This window comes from Nilaparvata lugens, chromosome 14, assembly GCF_014356525.2.
Source record: "Nilaparvata lugens isolate BPH chromosome 14, ASM1435652v1, whole genome shotgun sequence".
NCBI classification, from domain to species: Eukaryota; Metazoa; Arthropoda; class Insecta; order Hemiptera; family Delphacidae; genus Nilaparvata; species Nilaparvata lugens.
The window spans coordinates 5,199,918-5,217,822 of NC_052517.1; the positions used below are offsets into that span (position 1 = coordinate 5,199,918).

General features: G+C 34.6%; 1 protein-coding gene across 1 annotated transcript in view; it reads left to right on the forward strand.

Annotated features, from left to right (window-relative positions):
- Positions 1–9,438: 9,438 nt before the first annotated feature.
- The window catches only part of LOC111058367, a 31,826-nt gene continuing 23,359 nt past the window's right edge, over positions 9,439–17,905 (forward strand). Inside the window, exon 1 of the mRNA XM_039440596.1 lies at positions 9,439–10,559. Within this exon, the coding sequence (XP_039296530.1) occupies positions 10,548–10,559 (12 nt within the window). The 5' untranslated portion in view covers positions 9,439–10,547. The remainder of the gene's footprint in view (positions 10,560–17,905) is intronic.

Consider the following 17,905-nt stretch of genomic DNA (forward strand, 5'->3'; position numbering starts at 1 on the left):
TATTGTAAGTCATGAAATCAGGGGCGTATATAAGGGAGACCCCCCCCCCGCCGAAATAATGAATATGAAGAAACATCAGTACAGTATTTACAGAAAAAAGTACAGTAATCTGAATTTTTGACGGCCTGACGGTAAAGTGAAAAAGACGTTCAACGCAAATTACCCTCCCAATATGAGCATCTAAACTGATGTCAAGTATTATGAGGTGTTACTTAAAATCACTTCACCTAACATTAACCTTGCCTTCTCCCCCCTTCAAAAATTAAAATCTCTTAAACTAACATTAACCTTGCCTTCTCCCTCCCCCCAAAAAATTAAAATCACTTAACCTAACATTGACCTTGCCTTCTCCCCCCCAAAAATTAAAATCTCTTAACCTAACATTAGTCTTGCCTCCCCCCCCTCCTTAAAAAAATTAAAATCACTTAACCTAACATTAACCTTGCCTTCCCCCCCCCAAAATTAGAATCACTTAACCTAACTTTAACCTTGCCTTCTCCTCCCCAAAATTAAAATCTCTTGAACTAACATTAACCTTGCATTCTCCCTCCCCCCCAAAAATTAAAATCACTTTACCTAACATTAACCTTGCCTCCTCCCCCCCCAAAAATTAAAATCTCTTAACCTAACATTAACCTTGCCTTCCCTCCCAAAAAAAATTAAAATCTCTTAACCGAACATTAACCTTGCCTTCCCCCCAAAAAAATTAGAATCACTTAACCTGACATTAACCTTGCCTTCTCTCCCCCCCCCCAAAAAAAAATTAAAATCTCTTAACCTTGCCTTCCCCCCCCCAAAAAAATTAATATCACTCAACCTAACATTAATCTTGCTTACTCCCCTCCCCCAAATATATATTCTATGTACGCCACTGAATCAAATATTTGGAGTTTGTAGAAAAATGCATAAAAATGAAAAAAAATTGTTACTGAAAGGGATTTTTTGAAAAGAAAACTTCTTTGTTAGCAGTAACGGTAATTTCGTGTGGAGGAGAGGTACATTTCGTTTAAGAAGGGGAAATTTTGGTGGTGAGGGAATTTCCATGTTCAAGTGAGAAATTTTTGGTAAGGAGAGAATATTAAGAGGGAAATTTCTGGTACAATGGGAATTTTGTGAATGATGAGGGATATTTTGTGGTACAGGATGTCTGGTGTCAGAAAGACCGTGCAGTAGTTTCATAAAGCTGGACTCCCACATATCAGTATCAGTGAACGTGACCGGTTCAGTGAAAATATAAATCCCATGTGTTCTAATGGGAGTATTCACACTCAGCCCGGTCGAGCTAGTGTGAATGGTCCCATTAGAAATTAACGGGATTATATTCTCACTGTATAGAACACGTTCAATGATACTAAGTAGTGGTGAACGGCCTACAAAAATAACGTTGGTTGAGAACTATAGAGAAATTCTTTGAGACTTTCACCATTCCTTATAAATATCATAATTTATTCATTCATTTACAATGCAAATGACACTAATGCAATAACATTATAGAAGATAAAATAATAAGGTAGTCCTTGTGCTATTTGTATTCCAAATTTATAGGTGACAAAGTCCAAGATAAGGTTGGAATTTCACATGTGCAATTTTTATAAAATTTTAGTCTAAAATAAACATGAAAACTATAAATTTTGAATTTAGATGACTTGAATTAATAAATTGATAAGTAATACTCCACTCAATTACCACTTGAAACTAATACTATCGAGTTATTTTAAAAAATTCGGAACCATTGAAGAAACACAAACTTGTAAACACATATGCTTCCCATTGAACGAATTCTGTTATTTCTGAGAGAATGTCCGTTTAAAATAATATTTAGGAAGTAAAATATAAAATGAAAATAAGTAATTATAATAAATTTGTTCACAAATTTTGTAACAAATAAAGTTGTTCACAATAAGTAATCGATTTTGGGGCACCGAGCTTCGCTCGTTATTTTTATTTATTGATAAACAGAACACAATTCTCTAAAATGATCGTGATTATATTTCACAGCTGGCTATACGTCATCTTAAGAATTTCGGGGTTGCGATATTTTTATTTTTCACATACTCACTTTTTTACTATCCACAGCCGTTTCAGCCAAGGATGAATTTTTCTTTTAATGTCGTTCAGCAAGTTTTCCCAAGGATGAGACCTAGTGCAATCAAACTTTTATATCATAAACCTACTATGTTCCAAATTTCGTGAAAATCGTTTGAGCCGTTTTCGAGATCCGTTGAACATGAATATCCAGATATAAATAAATATAAATAACCAGATACAGAAATTTCTCGCTTAATATAATAGGATTATTCACTACAACGAATAATTTATTATTGACTAGCAGGAAACCCGTGCTCCGCAAGGGTCTAATGATTAAAAACTTGACCTACTGAAATCATGACGAATTAAAAATATGTCTATAATCATCCTCCGTGAATTAAGAATGTATACGCAAAATGTGAAGTTAATGAGTTGAGTAGTTGAGACGTGATGATGCGTCATTCGTGAATTTCCAATCCCCCACATGTATAAGCCAGTTCTTTCCTTGATTATAATATAGTTTCAATCTAAAAAATGTTCATGATTATATTCAAATGAACAAATAACTATAGTGAGGTCCACGTTATAATTGCAATGGAGAAAGATAGGAGGACAGCGTTGCCGATTATCTGCCTTGCCACTGCCTTCTATAAGAGGATAGCTGATACCAGTTTAACTGATCTAATATTAACTGTTCATTCTTCTTCAAAATAATCAATCATATTTTATCCGCCAAGAAAAAATATTTGATGGAATAATACATTTTCTACATAGTTTAAAAACGATCTGACAACGTTGCGGAGCTAGAAAAGAATAGCACCATCTGCTTTGTCGAATGATAGACAAGGATAGCAACACCAATGTTGATCAAATACTGCCATTATAACGTGGACCTCACTATAGAACAAGAACAACCACAACATGATACAGTATCATCTCAACTTGATACACAACACCATAATTTGATACAAAACAGGATAGAGCTATCAGCTTTGTGGAATGATAGACAAGGATAGCAACACCAATAATGATCAAGTACTGCCATTATAACGTGGACCTCACTATTATAATAATACTTGGAAGGTGAAAGGCAGGTAGCCTATATTTAAAAAACGATATGACAACGTTGCAGAGCTATAGTGAGGTCCACGTTATAATGGCAGTGGATAAAGATAGAAGAATAGGAATGTCGATTCTCTGCATTAATTAATTATATTTCTACACTGTCAAAAAAAAAATTGGCATCGTTGTGGACCTAGAAAAGGATAGTAGGCTACTACCGGCTTTGTCGAATGATAGACAAGGATAGCAACACCAATGTTGATCAAATACTGCCATTATAACGTGGACCTCACAATTATAATAAATACTTGGAAGTTGTAAGGCAGGTAGCCTATATTTTAAAAAAAACGATCTGACAACGTTGCGGAGCTAGAAAAGAATAGCACCATCTGCTTTGTCGAATGATAGACAAGGATAGCAACACCAATGTTGATCAAATACTGCCATTATAACGTGGACCTCACTATAGAACAAGAACAACCACAACATGATACAGTATCATCTCAACTTGATACACAACACCATAATTTGATACAAAACAGGATAGAGCTATCAGCTTTGTGGAATGATAGACAAGGATAGCAACACCAATGTTGATCAAATACTGCCATTATAACGTGGACCTCACTATACAATAATAATTATAAAAGTACAGAAGTACTAAGAAGGTGTAAGGCGGGTAGCCTAAGTAACCCCTTCGAATCTAAAAAGAGGATAAGTATCATGTTACAGAAACAGTCCTATGATAAAGGATTGATTGAGTACTTTATTAATGTAGATTACAATATATACTGGCTTATACACTTTTATACAATAGCTTACAATACAGCAAAATTATAGATGAATAAATTTACATAATATAGACTAAGAAAATAATTTATTGAACTGTATATGATATGAAAAAGCAATTTGTAATAATAATAACTATAGATAATAATTATATTGTTATGCATCTACATAAATTGGCGGAGCTTTGGACATATCAATGTCCATTCTTCGGAAACAATATTAAAAATATCCTCCCCACTAACTCTCTACCAAACAAAGGAAAGAGAATATAGAAAAGCAAATAAATAAATGTTTATTTCCCAAAAAAAACCAAAACTACAACATCAATTACACAAAATATTAGATAAATTACAATTACATACAATAGTTAGTTACAAAAAATTCTTATAATGTGTCCTCTACTTGTTTAGTTTTTTCTGTATGGAAATTGACCTACTCCACTATGGCGTACCATGTTCTAGAGTAGGGTTTGTTTATTTTTTTTGTGCGGATTATTAATCTGCCCAAATGATGGAATGAAGAAGGAAGATTTGAGAAAATTTTAGAGTCAAGTTGTTGTTTTATTCTAAAATATAGATTTATCAGCTTTTTTGAAATTTTCCAATCAATCTTTTAAGTCGTTGGTCTAATTTTGATGACAAAACTGATGAAAAAAGTAGGATGAAGAAGTGGAAGTAGCAGTAGAAGTGGTAGAAGAAGAAGAAGAAGACGCATGAAGCGGAAGAAGAAGAAGAAGAAGACGAGACACAAAGTAGAAGAAGAAGAAGTAAATGAAGAAGAGAGAGAATGCAGAAAGAGTGGGTGTATAGAATCGATCGCTTTTAGGGTGTGTTATAACTCCTCTCTTCATCCTCCCTTTCCCACCCCCTTCGTCCTACTTTCTCCCTCCCTTCTACCTCCTTTTCACCCTTCATCTGCCAACCTTTCCCTCAATTTTCCCTCCCGTCATCCTTCCATCTCTCCTACTTGTCTCGTTTTCTCTCTTTCTTCTTCAATCTCTTTCCTCTCCTTCTTCTTTTTTCCTTTCCCTCTTTCTCTATTGTCCACTCCTTCCTCCCTTCTCTTTCATTCATCCCTTCTCCTCACTTTTCACCTTCCTAATTCCTTCTTTCTCCCACCTTATTCCCTTTTCCCTTTAATTTTCCTCCTAAACCTAACATTTTCCTCCATTCTTCCACTCTTCTTCAGCCCCTCCTTCCTCTTCCTTCTTTCTTCCTTCTCTCTCACTTTTCCATCTTTCCTCCTCCCTTCTTCCTCTCTTTTTCCCTCCCCACAACCTCCTTTCTCCCTGCCTTTTACCTTCTTCTTCCTTCTTCATCTTCCTTATTCTTCCCTTTTCCCACAATTCTTCCTCACTTACTCACCATTCCTCCTCCATTCTTCCTCACTTTTTCCCTCTCCTCTATCTTCTTTCTCCCTCCCTTTTACCTTTCTACTTCCTCCTTCCTCTTCCTTTTTCTTCCCTTCTCCCTCAATTCTTCCTCAATTACTCACCATTCCTCCTCCCTTCTTCCTCACTTCCCCCCCACTACCTCCTTTCTCACTCCCTTTTTCCTTTCTTCTTCTTTCTTCCTCTTCCTTTTTCTTCCCTTCTCCCTCAATTCTTCCTCACTTACTCACCATTCCTCCTCCCTTCTTTCTCAATTTTTCCTTTCCTTGAGTGCACAAATTTTGAATTTGCCGCTCACATGTACAGTGCTGCCAGTGTATTTGTCGAAACGAAATTTACCATCCTTAGAAACCAACCGGAGGACTTAGAAACAATATTCTAACTCTGAAAAAGCTTGTACCTGAAAGTTTGTGGGGAACCAGTGATACGTGAACCTTTGTAACAAATTTTATATCTTCAAATTCTTTATTCTTTATCCATCCATACAATAATTACATCATGAAAATGAGAGGGATTGGAGAATAAGGTAACCTTGTGCTATTCCTCTCCCAAATTTAGATAAGGTTCCACTATGTACGTAGTCCGAATTCAAATTCAAATCTGCCTACAGTTATAAGGCTTCATTTTCTTATACGTATAAAAGTGGTACAACTAGTAGTTCTGTGAACAGTAGACCTCACGCAGTATTCTCATCCACAAGTACCTGATTGAATCTGTAGACCTTATGGAAGTACAGCAATAGACTGGCTTCTTCACACATCTGTATAATCACTTGTCAGCTGATTTATGATGAATAATTCTATAGTCTGATTTTTACTCTAATATTGGCGTATGAAGGAGGCTCCTTTTTCCTTTCATATTATCTTTGAAATGCAAAATTTCCAAAAACCTTGTATATACGTCGACGCGCAATTAAAAAAGGAACATACCTGTCAAATTTCAAGAAAATCTATTACCGCGTTCCGCCGTAAATGCGCAACATATAAACATTTGAACATTAAGAGAAATGCCAAACCGTCGACTTGAATCTTAGACCTCACTTCGCTCGGTCAATAAATGTGGGATTTTTATCAACGAAAAGTATGAAATCCAACCTTTATGAGGTACAAATTATTGACACAAAAACTTTTGAAAACAATTCCCATCCAGAAAAAACGGGATATAAAAATGTTGTGTAGTGAACAAAACATCACAGTAACTACAGTTAAATTAGTTTGCACTCAGTTTTCGGTTGTTGAAATGATTAGTCCCATCAAAAGAAATTATTCCCAACTATAGTGAGGTTCACGTTATAATGGCAGTGTTTGTTTAGCAATGGTATTGATATCCTTGTCCATCATTCAACAAAACTGATAGCGCTATCTCTTTCTCGCTTTGCTTTGTTGCCAGATCGTCTTAACAATGTAGAATTAATAATTAACAAAATATTTCATCTTAATTATGAAAATCCATTATGAAACCATTGAAAAATAATTATCATTTCTTGCTTAATAGAATATAATTGATTATTTTGAACGAGAATGAATAGTTAATATTACATCAATAAACCTGTCTATAGAAGGCATTGACAAGACAGAGGATCGGCAATGTTGTTCCCCTATCTTTTTCCATTGCCATTATAACGTGGACTTCACTATAGTATATGAATAAGAATTCGGAGTTGGAACAGTTTTGGGATGTGCCTGTTGGTCCTCCACAAATTATTTTAATGAATAATATTATTTATCTTATATTAATAAATGAATGAATAAGTAAATAAAAACTGTTTCGAATAAGGTCAGCAATATTTACACATTGGATATATTCAGTCATATTGTTTGCAAACGGAGGTATCAATTCCACACAAGTTGGCAACACCTATATCAGCTACCTTCTATAGAAGGCATTGACAAGACAGAGGATCGGCTACGTTGTTCTCCTATCTTTCTCCACTGCCATTATAACGTGGACCTCACTGTAGCAGGATTTTGTGAGAGTTTTAAAAGCTGATTAATGAGGATAAAGATTGAATACAATTTGAATAACAATAATATAATATTTTTGATTTGATTTTACAATAATAACAAATTTTGTGTTGTGAGTTTTCTAGTGTTGTCACCGTTTTTGCAAAAGGAGGTATCAATTCCACACAAGTTGGCAACACCTATATCAAACCTATATCAGCTACCTTCTATAGAAGGCATTGACAAGACAGAGGATCGGCAACGTTGTTCTCCTATCTTTCTTCACTGCCATTATAACGTGGACCTCACTGTAGCAGGATTTAGTGAGAGTTCTAAAAATTGATTGATGAGGATAAAGATTGAATACAATTTGAATAACAATAATATAATATTTTTATGTAACTACATAACTTTTGTAACACAAATAACAAATTTTGTGTTGAGAGTTTTCTAGTGTTGTCACCGTTTAGGGTTCATAACCTGAGAGTTTTAAAAGCTGATTAATGAGGATAAAGATTGAATACAATTTGAATAACAATAATATAATATTTTGATTTGATTTGACAATAATAACAAATTTTGTGTTGAGAGTTTTCTAGTGTTGTCACCGTTTAGGTTATGAACGTCGAAACGTTTGTCGCCCAACTGTGACCCGGCGTTACACCAACCTGCCAGCGCCCCACCCCACCCCTTTTCGAGCGCACTCGAAAGATCAATAATAGCTGGGAAAATGTGAAACTCGTCAGTGTGAACCGGTCTGCCTGTCTATCCACAGCTCGCAGTGCTGAAAGCAAAATGAGATCTAGATGAATCGGTTTTTCATCACGGGTTTCGATCGGAGTGTGTCGTGTGGTGTTGGGACTTGGGGCGAGTGTATCTAGACAAGGATTATGTGCAAGTTTAGGGGTAGTTATAGGAGAGAAGTGGGTCACAACGGCAACATCTACATCCCCACCTAGAACCTTCTACATCGGTGGCTGTAGGTTCTCCCACAACGAAAGTATCAACGTTTCAACACTCAATTCTCTCAAAATCTGTTACATCGAGAGCCTCAAATCCTGTGAAGTCTACTGCTGACTCCTTTACAATAACAGGCTGTACCCCCACCATTGCACACAACAGTAGTGATCTGGGTGACCACCAAATATCAACCAATCCTCACAAGAAATTTGAGATTAAAATTCGTGAGAGTTACAGATTTGTGAGACCTTCAAATGTGTGTGCAAGACAAGGATAGGGTCACTCTGTGTAACCTTATTAGTGTAGGAGTTTTATCATCTCATGTTATAACTGTAGCATCATGAGTGTTCCCAATATTTTCGGGAGGAAGGTTTGTTAAATAGGTAACCTCTGACCTGGTTTCGAGAAAAATATCACTAAGTAACTGTTCAATTTATGACTGTTTTGGTGTAGATTATTTCAACAATTTTTGGTGCTAACTTTCTAAATGGTGTGGGTTGAAAATACTTGAAACTGATTCAAAATACTTGAAACTAGTTGATAATACTTGAAACTGGTTGAAAATACTTGAAACTATTTGAAAATACTTGAAACTCTGTTTAGGATCTCTATTGAAACCTCTGTTCAAAACAAGCAAAATCTTCCAATTTGTGATCCCATTATCTATCAAGCTTGAATTAAATTCAAAACCAGACAAGAACTGCACATTTTTTCGGCTAATGCTCAACTGTTTCAAGCACTATTTGTGTTCTCTGATTTGAAACTGAATTCACAACTTACATTCTTCGAAATGTTCTGAATTCAAGAGATCCTCAATCTGATTTGGGCAAGCAGAGGTATTTTATTTGAAAACTGATAAAGGTTCAGATGAGGCAGAAGTTATAGAATTTGTTGAAAAAAAGTGTAAACTTGAAGAATAATTGGAGGAGATTTGAATAAATGGAGATAAATTTATTGTGAGAGTTTTTTCATCATTATATAATCAGATTACAATATGTGGGTGGAGTATTGTCACTTGGAAGTAATATTGTGAACTACACAGATGTGGTCAGATGTGACATTTCAAATAGTTCCCGCCAAACAGACGTTCCCCAATTGGCTTAGGTTGTCATCATGTGATTGGATGCAGGAAATCTCACTAACCAATAGGAATGAAGCTTGCAGAGCTAGCTGAGAGCAGAGAGAGGCTATGGCGGCTATCAGTTTGTCTTCCAGAAGAATTGGAAGCTGAAACTGGAAGAATTCCCTCTCACCGAATTCTATTGAATTATGGATAGTTACAAAACCCGACAAACCCAGTTTTGCTGTAATGGATGTCGTCTCAAAAAATGTGATAATGATCATCTAGTCTTCCCTGTGAAATTTCTCATCAAATCTGATCCACAGTTGAACACAGTTAGCGAAACAATAATACTGAAAACACTGCCACCCCCATTGTTACAGCATGTTGCACAAAAATTGGGGGAACTTGTGATGCTACAAATCAATGCAACAATAAGTGGAGATAAATCAAGATGGCGACTGTGTGAAGACACCGGTGAACAGGACGAGTTGTGTGCTAAAAACACAATTTTCAATCTAAAAAACTATACTCTCAAACAATCAACAAGTGCATCTGTGTGTGATAGACTATTATTACAAACTCTCACTGAATCAAATGTAAACAAACAGCTTGCAACCAAAGAACTATGCGTAAACATTCTGAAAAATATCAATAAAAGTAGTACCAATACTACACCTAAAACAAATAGATTAATAACTAGGTTCAATAATAGCTCTAAAAACAATAATAATATTAGTTACAATGAAGCTCAAATTTTTCATAAATCTAGTGGTGTTGTTGAAACATGTATAACAATTGTGGACTATAGTAACTTGTTGCAGAGAATAAATTCATTGATTGTTTTGTATGCGATATTTGTTGAGAAACTACTGCAAAACTATTTAGTGCACTGTTATAATCAATTCCTGCTGTTGAAATTATTGACAGAAAGGGGAGAAGTTCTAGAGTTTGATAGAAAATTGGTGCCCAAATTGGTTGTGAATTCAAAATTGGCGCCCAAAGTGGGACAATATCCAGTTTCAAAGAGTTTACTTCTGGTTTCGAAGAGGCTACTTCCGGTTTCAAAGAGACTACTTCCGGTTTCAAAGAGGCTACTTCCGGTTTCAAAGAGGTTACTTCCTGTTAGTGACAATTGTGTGTGTTGTAATAGGGAATCCGTGATTTTGTTGGGAGAACGTAGAGTTGAAAAAGTGCGGTAATCATAATTGTAGTGTATGTTGAGTGTTGTGAGTGATTGAGGCCGAGTGCAGCCAACCTTGAGAGGATAACGACTTCAGGGCCATACTATTATGGTCATGTCTGCAAGAATGTAATGGCAAGAGAGGTGAGCGACATAAAACAGTTATTACAATATTATTTTTTATAGTAAAGGCAAATTGGAGAGTTGGTTGATCGTGGCTCCATCTATGAGTGAAATTAGTAAATTTCAAGCAGTAAGAAAAGTTCAAACTGTAAAGCTACATTTATACCAAAGCTATTAACAAAATGTTGATAATTTATTTATTTATTATTTTACAAAGGCAACTTTCTATAAGTATTTCAAGCATAGGTGATGATGATGGGATGAATGATAATACAATGAATCCTTAAGGATTAATTAATCCTCATAGATTCTATTAGATTGAACAGAACTTGACAAACACAAATGTTCATCAGGTGTATGATAAGTTATGCTCAATCGCATAGAATCTATAAGAAATTTTGTTAATAACTTTGGTGTAAACGCAAAATTAGTCTGCTTTGTGTTTGTTTACTTTTGAAATGTCATCTTGACCTGACTTCTCATTATAAATATGCTTATTCAAGATTTTTTAAATTCAGACATTCATTTCAAATAGAAAATGTGGAATGGGCATCAAAATTGAATTGTATTCTTCAAAACTAAAAACTGGTAAGCTTTACACTTTCAAAATTAGAATATGCACGATAATGAAAAGCAGTGAATATGATTTATTTACAGAAAAAAAACAGTGTTGACAATATTGTAGAGTAGCTGTTCAAACAGCTAATCTCAAGCTGCGTTTACACCAAAGTTATTAACAAAGTGTTAATAACTTAATCCTCATAGATTCTATTAGATTGAACATAACAATAACACACATGATGAACATATGTGTTTATCAAGTTCCGTTCAATCTAATAGAATCTATAAGGATTAATTTATTAAAATTTTGTTAATAACTTCGCAGCTTAAAGCTGCGTTTACACCAAAGTTATTAAAAAAATGTTAATAGCTCAATCCTTATAGATTCTATTGGATTGAACATAACAATAACAAGCATGATGAACATATGTGTTTATCAACTTCCGTTCAATCTAATAGAATCTATAAGGATCAATTTATTAACATTTTGTTAATAACTTTGGTTTAAACGCAGCTGTGTGTAGGATATGCCTAGAATTGTCCTAAAATATCAAAAATAAGAAATGAGTAGCATCAATTCAAGCCTTTACTGAGCCTTTTTTTCACTTTTTGTGTAGTTGAGAAGTTGATATTGTGGTAATTATTCATATTGAATGAAAAAGACTAAGAAATTGTCAAAAAACCACAGATTATCGGAGTTTATCAAAGATTGACAATGGTGTAATAACCGAAACCGGTCTTTCTAAGTATCAATAAATCTGTGGTTTTTTGACAATTTCTTAGTCTTTTTCATTCAATACTTTACAGAACCGTTGTAATTGGACAAGTGACAAGTATTTGTTTGTTTCCTTTTAAAAAAATAATATAAAACCTGATTTAAAACCCTCATATGATTGACACAACTCTAATATTTAGAATAACATACGCAATTTGAAGCTTGAAATACCAATTCCTCTCAGAGATGGTGCCACCATCACCCGTCTCTCCAATTTGCGTTTACTATAGCATGATTAGTCTATAATAAATAAAGGAAAGAATTGTCTTATACATTGACTGGATATGAAAATCATCACGTCTCAACTACTGAAATGATTTACTTGAAATTCTGCATATAGATTCTCAATTTACCGAGGATGGTTATAGGCCTATTTTAGACTCTTAAGGATTTCAGTAGTTCAAGTCTTCAGTTTGTCAAGTTTTTAAATAGGCCCTTGAAGAGCATGAGTATCTGCTAGTTTTAATTAAAATAAGAGTATACTCAAGTTTCAAAACAACCGAATTCCAGTAACAACAGATGGTATGAAATTGACTCTCTCAGATACAAGCCCATGTGACTGGATGTAATAATATGACAACACATTTTTTGTTTTTAAGTGTTTATTTATTTATTTATTTTTCCTACAGTTACGTTGAAAAGTGGCCATTGCTGCACTGATTACAGAACGCAAAGAATCACTTTTCCGCTCTAGTGCGGGAAAAATTTTTTCTGCACTCCAGATTTGCAACATGGCAACGCAAAATACTTAGTAGGTTATATGGAGCAACAGTGCAGCAAAATCAAAATGAAGTTGGTAACAGTGACTGCTGTGGCTGCTATAGTGAGCAGAGGTGCAACGAAGCACAACACGCTAATTATTATTCATTATATATTATAACCAAGGACAACGAGGACTTTAGGATTTTAGGATTAAGGTTTTTATCAATAATAAAATTACACAGAAAAACATTTGATGCATTTCAGGCAATTTTACCCATAATTACCCACTTTTCATATTCAATGGTAACTGTAGGAAAAACTTAATGTGAAATACGTGCGCAAAAGTTCCTCTGCTGCACTCAACAAACCATTTCGCCCTCGCCTACGGCTCGGGCGTAAACGTTTCTTTCGGTGCAGCAAACTGTCACTTTGCGCACTAGTTGCACAAATAACTATTACAATATCTCTTTGGAGACAACAGGTCGAAACCTACAACTGCCTCCTTAACTTAAATCATGATAATGTCAAAATACTATAAACTATAATATATCATGAAAATTCTCATGCACAATTGTATGAATAAACTATAATATTAAAATAATAATAATAAAACTATTATACTATTGAACTAATTAAACCAAGTGATGATGCAAATTTAAGTTTGCTAATTAATCATGCTGATAAGTGCATCAATATAAAACTAGTACTTCTGTCAACAGTAGACCTCGCGCTCAGTGAGTTACATTGACCTGTTGTTATGTTTTCTCAAAAATTGAAAAATAATTTATCAATTAAAAATGTCTAGAAAAAAATCCTAAATAAACATAGAGCTTTCTGTCCTATATCGTACCTATATCCTATAACGGAATGTGAGTTTGAGCGCTGTTATCAGGTCTGGCTGCAACTGTCTACAACGTTGATGGAATGATACAATTTTCAAGATGTTCGATGTTTTTGAACGGGTAGTATAAAGGTGCGTACAGATTTAAGTGCCGCAAACATGAGCAATTCACGTTTAATCAGCTGATGCCAAGCTTTTTATATCTGTATCTTACCGTTTCTGTAAAAATACAGATATAATCAGCTGATTAAAAGTGAATTGCTCATGTTCGCGGCGCGTATATCTGTACGCATCTTTATAGTCAACTGTCTACTAACGTTAATGGAAAGATACATATTTTTAAGATGTTCGATGTTTTTGAACGGGTAGTATTATAGTCCACTAGACAGCTGATTTATGATGAATAATTTATTCTATAGTCTGATTTTTACTCTAATATTGGCGTATGAAGGAGGCTCCTTTTTCCTTTTATATTATCCTTGAAATGCAAAATTTCCAAAAACCTTGTATATACGTCGACGCTCAATTAGAAAGGAACATACCTGTCAAATTTCATGAAAATCTATTACCGCGTTTCGCCGTAAATGCGAAACATATAGACATTTAAAGATTAAGAGAAATGCCAAACCGTCGACTTGAATCTTAGACCTCACTTCGCTCGGTCAAAAATAATAATAAAGAAATAAAACTATTATACTATTGAACTAATTAAACCAAGTGATGATGCAAATTAAGTTAGCAAATTAATCATGCTGATGAGTGCATCAATATCAAATTATATAATTAAACCATAATATAAAAATGATAATAAAGTAAATTCGCTTGGTAAATAAGACAAAAAATTTATAGCCTTCTTCCTGGACTATAGTGAGGTCCACGTTATAATGGCAGATAATGCTTGATTAGCAATGCTATTGTTATCCTTTTCTATCATTCAACAAAGTGGATGGCGCTATCTCTTTCTCGCTTTGCTTTGTTGCCAGATCGGATCTTAACAATGTAGAATTAATAATTAAATAACAAAATGTTTCATCTGAATTATGAAATTATTGAAAGATATAATAGCTTGCTCAATGAAATATAATTGATTATTTTAAACGAGCATGAACAGTTAATATTACATCATTAAACCTGTATCAGCTACCATTTATAGAAGGCATTGACAAAACAGAGTATCGGCAACGTTGTACTCCTATCTTTCTCCACTGCCATTATAACGTGGACCTCATAGATGGTTCTATCATCAGTAACATGTCTTAGTAACATCATATCATAGAGACATTGTTGAACATAGTTCATATGATAATTATTATGATTTGAAATGCTGTAATAGTTATTTGTGCAACTAGTGCGCAAAGTGTCAGTTTGCTGCACCGAAAGAAACGTTTACGCCCGAGCCGTAGGCGAGGGCGGAATGGTTTCTTGAGTGCAGCAGAGGAACTTTGCGCACGTATTTCACATTAAGTTTTTCCTACAGTTACCATTGAATATGAAAAGTGGGTAATTATGGGTAAAATTGCCTGAAATGCATCAAATGTTTTTCTGTGTAATTTTATTATTGATAAAAACCTTAATCCTAAAATCCTAAAGTCCTCGTTGTCCTTGGTTATAATATATAATGAATAATAATTAGCGCGTTGTGCTTGGTTGCACCTCTGCTCACTATAGCAGCCACAGCAGTCACTGTTACCAACTTCATTTTGATTTTGCTGCACTGTTGCTCCATATAACCTACTAAGTATTTTGCGTTGCCATGTTGCAAATCTGGAGTGCAGAAAAATTTTTCCCGCACTAGAGCGGAAAAGTGATTCTTTGCGTTCTGTAATCAGTGCAGCAATGGCCACTTTTCAACGTAACTGTAGGAAAACGTAATTTTCCTATAACAGACCAAGGGTCATATGCACTTTCTATGGTGCATAGATTGGGGCGTGAGCACTTGTTGATATTGTCACATTCATTCTATAGTGAGGTCCACGTTATAATGGCAGTGGAGAAAGATAGGAGTACAACGTTGCCGATACTCTGTTTTGTCAATGTCTTCTATAGACGGTAGCTGATACATATTTATTGATGTTATATTAACTGTTCATTCTCAATTAAAGTGATCAATTATATTTTATTAAGCAAGAAATTATTTTTTTTTCAGTAATTTCACAATGGATTTTCATAGTTAAGATAAAATATTTTTTTAATTAATTTAATTCTACATTGTTAAAAGGCGATCAGGCAACAGAGTAAAGCGAGAAAGAGATGGCGCTATCCGCTTTGTTGTATGATAGACAAGGATAGCAATACCATTGCTAATCAAACACTGCCATTATAACGTGGACCTCTCTATATACTCCACTCTATAAAATGACTGAGTATATCCAATGTAACAATACTGCTGACCTTATCCAAAACCGTGTTTATTTATTCATTCATTCATAGAAGATACGCATTTATTGACCGAGCGAAGTGAGGTCTAAGACTCAAGTCGACGGTTTGGCATTTCTCTTAATGTTTAAATGTTTGAATGTTTAAATGTTTATATGTTGCGCATTTACGGCGAAACGCGGTAATAGATTTTCATGAAATTTGACAGGTATGTTCCTTTTTTAATTGCACGTCGACGTATATACAAGGTTTTTGGAAATTTTGCATTTCAAGGATAATATAAAAGGGAAAAAGAGCCTCCTTTATACGCCAATATTGGAGTAAAAATCAGACTATAGAATTATTCATCATAAATCAGCTGACAAGTGATTACACAGATGTGTGGAGAAGCCAGTCTATTGCTGTATTTGTATAAGGTCTATAGTTTCAATCAAAGACATTAAAGAGGTATGCATCTTTAAGCTGGGTTTACACCAAAGTTATTAACAAAATGGTTATAACTTAATCCTTATAGATTCTATTAGATTGAACGGAAGTTGACAAACACAAATGTTCATCATGTGTATGATAAGTTATGTTCAATCTAATATAATCTAAAAGGATTGAGTTATTAACATTTTTCAAATAAATTTGGTCTAATCGCAGCTTTAAGGTCTTTGGTTTCAAATTACTGGATGAATTATATCATATTATATACAAATTCAAACGTGAACTGAGTTTGTTAACATTATTTTAAAACATTTGACATCTGGTACTTGTGGATGAGAATACTGCGTGAGGTCTACTGTTCACAGAACTACTAGTGTAAGTAATTATGGATTATCTTTTCAAGGTTGCGTTTGTCTATTATAGACTTATTCTACATCATTCTCTTCGAAATTAAATTTTTTACAAGTTCTGTAAGAAAATATTCTGTGTTTATTGTACATTTAACATAGTAAAAATGCTTCAAGCCTTAAAGGAACTTGTTTTTCGGGACCACGTTTCGCGTATTTCGTCACATATCTTAAAAATTACTGTAGCTAACGGTCTGGGAACGGTTTCATTGAATTTTTCAGTTAATTTTACATGAAGCACGCTGAATTTAACATCTTAATTAACAGCCAACAAATACCCGTGGGGCAGGAGAACTGAAATTCAGACGAAATCTTTCACCCTGTATATCTTGGTAACTGAGCATTTTCGGACTTATGTTAATCAGAACATTTTTCTTCTTTTGATGAGAGGAATCACCCCTTGGCTTATGGACACCTTTTTTCAGATCACCCTATATTTTTCAATGATTTAATATAGTATATTTTGCACCTAGAGCCAAAAATGAGACTTTTCCGGCTCGAAATCGGTTTTCAAGTCCGAGGCCGTAGGCCGTAGGCCGAGGACTAGAAAAGATTGAGAGCCGAAAAACATTTTTGCCCATGGCGAGAACGTTATTTTTCGCCACACAGAGAAATAAACAATATATATATGAGAATAATTATTTATTAAGCACTTCCGAGAGCAAAAGTGGAAGGTCATAGCTCTAGCAAATCTGAGGTAATCTGAATATCAGGAAATTGTCCAAGTATTTTTATTTTTTATTCTGATTTGTCTAAATAACCTAAAAGATTGCGTAGCAGCATAGAGATCCCGGGTTCGAACCCACTCACAACCAAAAGTTTTTTAACCAGATCACTCCCGTGTTATCGGATGGGCACGTTAAACTGTCGGTCCCGGCTGAAGTATGACAGTCGTAAGGCCCATTGACGGCTCAAATTATATATTCAGGCGGTGGGACCTTCCCGCAAGGGACTCCACACCAACAAAAGCCATACGAATTTACTTTTACCTAAAAGATTATGTTCAATTATGTGGGAGGTTGAGTTTATACTTTTTATTCTTTCAATGACAATAACATTATATTATTATGAATGTTTTAATTATTGAATAATAAACTCAAATAGTTAAAAGTTTTTTGATCAGCTGTTTTAGCACACTTGGAATTTAGCGGCCTGAAATGGTACTCTTTCCGGCCTTAGCCGGAAAGAAACCTGTTCTGACGTCAGACGAGAGTCGTCTGCAAACAATGTCTTTCAACGTAGGGACTGGAAAACAGCTGCTTTCTGTGCAGTGTGG